The sequence below is a fragment of the Lycium barbarum genome, chromosome 2, assembly GCF_019175385.1.
Source record: "Lycium barbarum isolate Lr01 chromosome 2, ASM1917538v2, whole genome shotgun sequence".
Lineage (NCBI taxonomy): Eukaryota > Viridiplantae > Streptophyta > Magnoliopsida > Solanales > Solanaceae > Lycium > Lycium barbarum.
In genome coordinates, this window is record NC_083338.1 from 83650952 (window position 1) to 83658741 (window position 7790).

Sequence of the window (7790 nt, forward strand, 5' to 3'; positions counted from 1 at the left end):
TAAAGATTTGACTTGTTTTTTAGGAATATACTTAGATAGATTTTCTCTACATTTGCCATGCAAAATTATGTTTATCATGGCCAGAGAGCTAAAATGAGATGAAAACACTTAGAGGATTATATTTTTAGATCTCCAAAAAACAGATGATCTCTATATGGACTGCAATTAGCCTTATCTGCTGCATAGTGCTTATAGCTGTTACCTCTTGCCTTAGTTGCTGGACTGTTGTAACTTGTATTGTTGCCTTAGCTCGATAGCTTTTGCATAGTGCTTACAGCTGCTGCAGCTTGCCTGCTTTAGCATATGATCAAAATATTGATAAAATAAAGTGTATGTGTGATCTTTTACATGAACAATGATCCTTGATAACTATTTATGGGTTCGATGATATTCCTCTTCTACATTTGCTGTCAAGTTAACGAGAAATTCAACTTAGAGGCATGCCCTATGTACCTGTTTTTTTCTCAAAAATAAATATTTCCTTCCACGCTTGATTCTTCTGAGTAAAACATAGTTTGAGCACTCAATGTTCTCTATAATTCCATTTAATGAATTGAAAGCCTTGACATGCACTCATCTTTGAAACTAACTAGCTTTTCATAAATGATGTTAATATGTACTTTAACTGCCTGTTGCTTTTCTTCTTTTCCCCACTCGTTGGTGAATTCTCCTTTAATTTACTGTACAATGTCTTGTGAAAATACCATGCAAAGAGACATTTGAAACTCAATATTAGATGTTGTTTAAAGGTCGCATCTGAAACACATATGATCAAAGACTGTTGTTGCCTTAGTTGCTGCTGATAATTGTTACCCTGCTGCTGCTTTAGTTGCTGCTAACAACTGTTGATGTGCTGGTTTAGGGTTGTTCTGTGTTTTGCTGCTGCTATCTAAGGATGTGTTTTATTCTGAATCTTCTTTTGTTAATTGGTGAATATTTAAGAGGAAAATGAGTAGATTGCTTAAAGTTGGAAATTTATGCGGCAGTCGCAAAACACATAGTTGTGTTAAAAGAACTACTCCAGCCTTCTCTCGTCACTTCTATCGCTCATTGAACCTGCTCGTCTGTTGGCCTGGCCCTTGTCAATTGCTACTGATAAAAAAACACATTCTTTGAGTGTTCTTCTCACTGCTAGAGAGTTCAAAAGTCGGAACACTTCAAAGGGTGCATTGTTAGATAAGTTGAATGCAAGTGATAAAGAAAATGAATCTCTAAAAAGACGCATGGATGAGTTAGAGAATAAATGTGTACGCATGGATGAGCAAGAGAGTAAATGTGAAAGGCTTGCAAGTGCAGTGTTTTGTCAGCCTTCATCACCACGATCTTCAAGTTATCAGTAGTTTGAACCATTTAACAGGTTAGTAGATTGAATTTTTTTTTTATCTGTGATGAAATTATTGCAATACTATATGAAATTCCTTTCGTTAGTTGGAAATTTTTCGGAAAATTTCGTTATTTGTAAAAGTTACAGATCCTGAAAACAAAAAAAAAACCTCTAAAGAATTGGGAAAACACACCTGTTTTAAAGAGACAGAAAAGAATTAAAACTACCTAATGTCCTGATTGATGAATATATCATTTCCATCCCTCTTGAAGACATCATATGGCTTTTCATATATGTCAAAAACAAGAGCACTAGAGGCTACTCCAAGTTTATAGTTCCCTTTCTCTAGAAAAGTGATTTTTGTGCCTTCCTTCCAACCTAATGTCATTATGTATAACTAGACTTTAGCCAATTGGATTAGAAAAGTTGGATATGATAGTTAAACTTTAATCTCCTGCTTCAACTGGTTTTACATTGTCCAGTTCAGCATCCAGCATTCTCCTAAGGCATTGTTTCTTGAGTTAGACCTACAATTATCACCTTATTTTTACTTAATTCATTAAAGGGAGTGCCAAGTTGTTCCTCAAACTAGTGTAGCCTCTTTTCTTGTTCCCCGAACAGCTTGGCATCTAAATCCACTTTCTCCTCAGAAGCCTTGAACTCACTGTATTCCTTTTGAATAGATTCAAGCTCTTTTTAGATTCATCTCTCTCAAGGAGAAAAGAATTTAATTGCACATTGAGGTTGTCTTTTGATAAACATTTCAACTCCAATTCTCTTTTTTTTTTCTGGACTTTATCTTTAAGTTCTTTGATTTTGTAGTCAAATTCATCAGTTGATTTTGGGATTGCTGATATATAGAGCTCAATCTATCTACTCTGATTCTTTTTTAGCTAGTTTAGGGGTGCTACTCCGAAGACTCGCCTCTTTATCTTTGATCTCTGTAGTAAGTAAAGTAATCTTTTCTTGCAGAACTTGCATCGAATCAAGTTTCTCTTTAAGTTCCTTTGTGACTTCTTCTTTTCATTCTTCATCTGGATGAGGTCATTTTGAAGACCCTCGATCTCTTTCTTTTTTAAAAAAATCAAGCGAATACCACTAAGCAGTGAGCTTAGCGGGAATTTTATAAATACTAATCCAAACGTAACTTGTCTCTAACAAAATGACAAATTAAACCTTGCAAAACTAACAATTCCTAGACTCAACTTTAAGCAAAAAATTTGCCTAAAATTGAATTTACAATAATAAAAACTAAAGGAAGAAAACATATGCAGGAAATTAGACCACAAAAAAATGATCGCGAGTTATGGCAAGAGACCATTTGATCGCATCTCTGCAATCAGATGCCATGGTTTCAATGCCAACTTGAGGCTCTCTCAAAGCTAATATGGTCCGCATTTTTCCATAGCTCATTCCTATATCCCCCATTGTTGCAGATGATTATAATTTACAAGTTCATAGCAATGAAAAGTGGTAAAACTGGTAGTAATATAGCACTGGACAAACACCACTGAACTCCCTAATCTAGCCTGATAAAATTACCCCGACACAGCTCCCAATATCACTGGAATGCATGCTGAAAGTACATCCAAAGCAGCTGGAAATTTTTCCATACGCTGCTGGTACATTTTTGAGTTGTAGTTCTCCGGAATGAATATATTCACCCCTTCCCACCACCACAAAGCTTATTTTTAAATTTGAGCACATCAAAAGTAGATTCTAATTAGTAAAAGACGCTTGTGAAACTAAATTATACACATGGAGATATTAACCGAGGGCTAAAGCTAACTGAATTATTTTGACGGAGAGAAAAGTGATATACTAACTAAAGTAGAGCCTCTTAAACAAGAAAACTAACCAGAGTATCAAAATTATATCTTTTAAACTCAATGGAATACGAGATTATTCATATTATAATCTATTATGTTTCCCTAAATCATCAACACATATAGTATGCTCTTCTGTTAGCTCATGCCCATATCTGTTGTGCAACATTTAGGAGTATGTATTTATTTATTATCAATTCCCCATGTAAATGGCGAATTACATGCCAAACCAGACAAGGCTCGATTCCAGCTATTGTTAGTTTTCCTCCTGAACAATCTCTTGGCTTAATAATATCCTCATCTACTAATAGGAAAGGCCTCTGACTTTGGAAATGCAAAATGAAGCATTCAGAAGTGATTTCACCAGTGTAATTAAATGCCAAAATTCCTAAGATTCAAAGGTAAAATAGAGATCTCATCACCATCTTTTTTTCTTCTTTGAAGTCAAAATTTGAGGGTACAAGAGCAACAACCTGATTGTCATATAGTAAAATCCTTGAAGTCACGGAAGGCATAGTCTAAAAACGCTCTCTTCTCTCTCCTCAAAGTTCATGCAAACCCTAATACTACAAACCCTAACTTAGCTGTAACATGGCCATTCCGGCCACTGGTCAGCCGTCGTCGGCGGCTGACCAGTCGCTCCCTCTAACCTCCTCAATCATATTTCCACCTCTACCTCAATCCAACCTACCCTCTTCATCTTCATCTCAACCAAACCCTTATTCTTCAAACCCTAACATAAACCCTTCTAAATACCCTACTTCTTCAAAAACCTTTGCCAATACATTAACAGGTAGAGAGGAAGTCTGTACAGCAATAAAGCAGCAATGTGAGCCTATACCTAGGAAGAATCTAACATATATTGATGGTATTCCAATGGTGAAGTGGACCGATGCTGAAATCAAAAGAATGGAGATGTTGAAAGACCTTCAACATGCAGTAATAGGCAAATTTTCTCATGGATGGTCTGAGTTGGAAGAACTACGCAACATTATACCATCACAATGTGGTTTAAAAGGTGACTATAAGGTTGGTTTATTTAGGCCAAGACATGTATTGATCAGATGCTCACTGATGGAAGATTTTTTCAATCTTACGTCCAAAGGAGCATATTATTTGAAGGATAAAGATGGTTTTACTTATCAGATGAGGCCCCATATTTATGATTCTAAGTTCAAAGTGGATGAAGAAACATCTCAGGCAATGGCGTGGATTTCTTTTCCAAACTTATTACCTACTTTCTTTGTCAAAGAATCTTTGTTTACTATGGCTTCTGCTGTTGGAAAGCCTTTACAGTTGGACTTGGCAACCATAAACAAGACTCAACCTAGTTGTGCTAGAGTCAAGGGCCGAGTTGATCTTCTTGCTGAATTACCTCAGTTTCTGATGTTGGAAATAGAGGATGAGGATACAAAGGACATTAGGAAGATGAAAGTCAAAATTCAATATGATTTCTTACCAAAATATTGTACTGAATGTAAGATTCAAGGCCATTCTAGAGATGAGTGTAGAATCCTTCATCCTGAATTAAAGAAAACAGCAAATGTTGAGGTTACAGGCTCAGATAAAGGGGTGAAGGATACAGGAAATCAAGTGGCACAAACTGTTCAGGATAAAGGCAAGCATGAGGCACGTAGATGGTATCATGGCAGAAATTATCATATGGTGAAGTTTGTCCCAAAAACTAACACTTCTGATAAGGTGAATGGAAAGCAAAGTTGAGAATGTTGATGCAAAGAATAATGCTGATTCAGAAGTACAAGTGATGGTGCAAAACAAATTTGATGTTTTAAACACTGTGGAGAAAGGTGAGATACCAAGTACAAGTACATCCACAGCTGAGGAGGAGAATTCTAATGCAAATGGCTACAAGAATGGTCAAAGTAATCAGGTGGAGACTAGGCTGAATAATGCAGATATAGAACAAACAAATGTGGATAACACTACTCAAGTTTCCACACAAGGTCAGCAAATCGATCAGGAAGTTATGCCAGGCATTACTCAGGAAAAAGAAATTCATAGCTCATAGGCTGATAAGGTGGAGGAAAAGGAATTGAATATAGGAGAAAGGAAACAGGAAGATGGAGAACAAGGTAATACTGATGGAGACTCTAGTAAAAGGACAGTGTGGAAGAATCATATCATGGTGGCACCAATACAGCAGAAAAGGGAACAAGATTGAGGCAAGTAGAGATTCCAGACAAAGAGGAGGTGCAAAAACAAGATGTTCATCCAGATCATGATGAACATGTGGCTGTTGATGATACAGGATTAGATGGAGTAAAATAGGCTACAGAGGGTTCTCCCTCACTGATAATTCATAATCCTGTGCAAAGAGAAGGAAAAGTGCAGGAAAATGTGCAATCAATAGAGGCAACAGTAGTAGATGACACAAGTGACAAGATGAAGGAGCAGATGTATGTGGAGCAAGATGCAGATCCACCAGATCATTCTTCCTCAGAAAAGGCAATGGTGATTTCACATACTGAGCATCAACAGGTGATATTTTGTAGAAAGTCTTCCCCAGTCAAAGAACTACATGACCTGATCTCTCATAATATAGATGTCTTGGAAGTAGAGGAGGATGTCAGAGAACTCCATAAAGAAGACAAGGAGGAGAATATTATGCAAAATAAGGAAAACATTCTTAAACAGGTTGATATATCTCCTAATAGCAAGTCTAACAATAAGGGTCAGAAGAAAGGCAAGAAGAATGCTATTGACAAGCAAATTCCACTCAGGGTGGTACCAAAGAGGAATGCTACTAAATCTAATATTAAATGATTTTAAAGTCATTCATTTGGAACATTAGGTCAGTAAAGACACAAAAAGCCTTTCATAGGTTGCAAATGTTAAACAGACATCACAAATTCTTTTTGATTGCTCTCATGGAACCATTTCAACATATCAGAACAATAAACCATTATAGGAGGAGGTTGGGCATATGCTTAGCTAATTCCAACTGTAATGGTAAAATCTGGTACTTTGTGGCTGATAATATAGATGTAGAAGTTCTGATGGATTCCCCTCAGCAGATTACTTTGAAGCTATTTTTACAAGATTTGAATCAGTATCTTCTTACTACTTTAGTATATGCTAAATGTAGTGCTTCTGAAAGGCTAGAGTTGTGGGAGGATATCTATCATCTTTCCAATACCTTATCTTGTTCCTGGTTAATAGGAAGAGACTTCAATGTGGTTCTGAATAATGAAAAAAAGATAGGGGGTAATCCTATTCAACCTCAGGATATAGAAGACTTTGCTTTTTGCATAAACTCCTGTGATCTTGAAAAGGTAAATTTTAAGGGTAGTCCCTTCACTTGGTGGAATGGAAGAGCAGATGAAGCATGTATTTTTTGAGAGATTGGATAGGATGTTGGTGAATTCACTGCTTCTGGACAACTTTGGAAATATTGAAGTGGAATATCTTGCAAGACCTGGATCAGATCATGCTCCACTTCTGTGTACCTATGGTGATAAGCATCAGAATCAGGTCAGACCTTTTAAATTTCTATCATTTTGGATAGAACATGCATCTTTCCTGGATATAGTTAGGCTGAATTGGTCCACTTGGGAGCATGAGGATCCTTTCATAAACTTCAAAAGCAAGATGAAAAAGCCGAAAGGAGTGCTACCAAATAGAGTCGGGAAGTGTTTGGTGATATATTCAAGAAGCTGATCATAAGGGAGGAAATAGTGAGATTAAAGGAACAGTTGTTTGAAGAAAATCCAAGCCAAGTAAATAGAATGGTTTTGCAGAAAGCTCAGGCTGAGACTAAGAGATATTTGCATTATGAAGAAGAGTACTGGAGAAATAAATCAGGCCTGGATTGGTTTGTAGATGGAGACAAAAATACTAGATTTTTCCACAATCTAGTAAAGGGAAGAAGGAAGAAACTGCAGATCAAAAGAATTCAAAATTCAGATGGTTCATGGATTGAGGATGATGACCAAATGGCAGATGAGACTGTGCACTTTTACTCTCAATAATTTTCACAAGACGAGTTAATTGGAGATGAAAATTTGCTATCACTCATTCCTGTTTTGATTTATCAAATTAGAAATGATCTACTGTGTTAAATGCCTACTGTTGATGAAGTCAAAAAAGCTGTTTTCAACCTAGTGTTGATGCACTGATTATCTTATCAGCAGAGGTGTTATCAAGAGCTCTAAATGCAGAATTTGACAATGTTGAGTATGTGGGCTATGGCATGCCTAAATGGAGTCAAAATATCAATCATCTGGCTTATGCAGATGATACTATAATATTTTCATCTGCAGAAGGGGAGTCATTGAAGAGAATTATGAAGATACTGCAGGATTATGAGGCAATTTCAGGTCAGCTCATCAATAAAGGCAAGAGTGCCTTTTATATGCATCACAAGATTTCTAGTGCACTGTCTCAGCAGGTGGAGCAGATTACAGGCTTTAAAAGGGATCAATTTCCATTAAAATACTTGGGATGCCCTATATTTCATTCAAGAAGGAAAAAGGTATATTACAATGATCTTATCAAGAAGGTGAAAAACAAGCTGCAAAATTGGAAAGGAAAATTGCTCTCTTTTGGTGGAAAAGCAGTTCTTATCAATAGTGTGCTTCAGAGTATTCCAATATACATGCTATCAGCTGTTGTTCCCACAA

General features: G+C 36.5%; 1 protein-coding gene across 1 annotated transcript; it reads left to right on the forward strand.

The window, feature by feature from the left end:
- The first annotated feature begins 5999 nt into the window (after nucleotides 1-5999).
- LOC132628659 (uncharacterized) lies at nucleotides 6000-7139 on the forward strand. Its single transcript, XM_060344423.1, has 3 exons — nucleotides 6000-6443; nucleotides 6490-6642; nucleotides 6909-7139. The coding sequence occupies exons 1-3, from the start codon at nucleotides 6000-6002 to the stop codon at nucleotides 7137-7139; spliced, it is 828 nt and encodes a 275-aa protein (XP_060200406.1).
- The last annotated feature ends 651 nt before the right edge of the window (nucleotides 7140-7790 follow it).

Coding starts and splice junctions, on each gene's coding strand:
- LOC132628659 (XM_060344423.1), top strand. CDS start 6,000: ATGTTAAACAGACATCACAAATTCTTTTTGATTGCTCTCATGGAACCA. Junction 6,444..6,489: donor ACTCCTGTGATCTTGAAAAG/GTAAATTTTAAG, acceptor ATGGAAGAGCAG/ATGAAGCATGTATTTTTTGA. Junction 6,643..6,908: donor GTGATAAGCATCAGAATCAG/GTCAGACCTTTT, acceptor ATGGTTTTGCAG/AAAGCTCAGGCTGAGACTAA.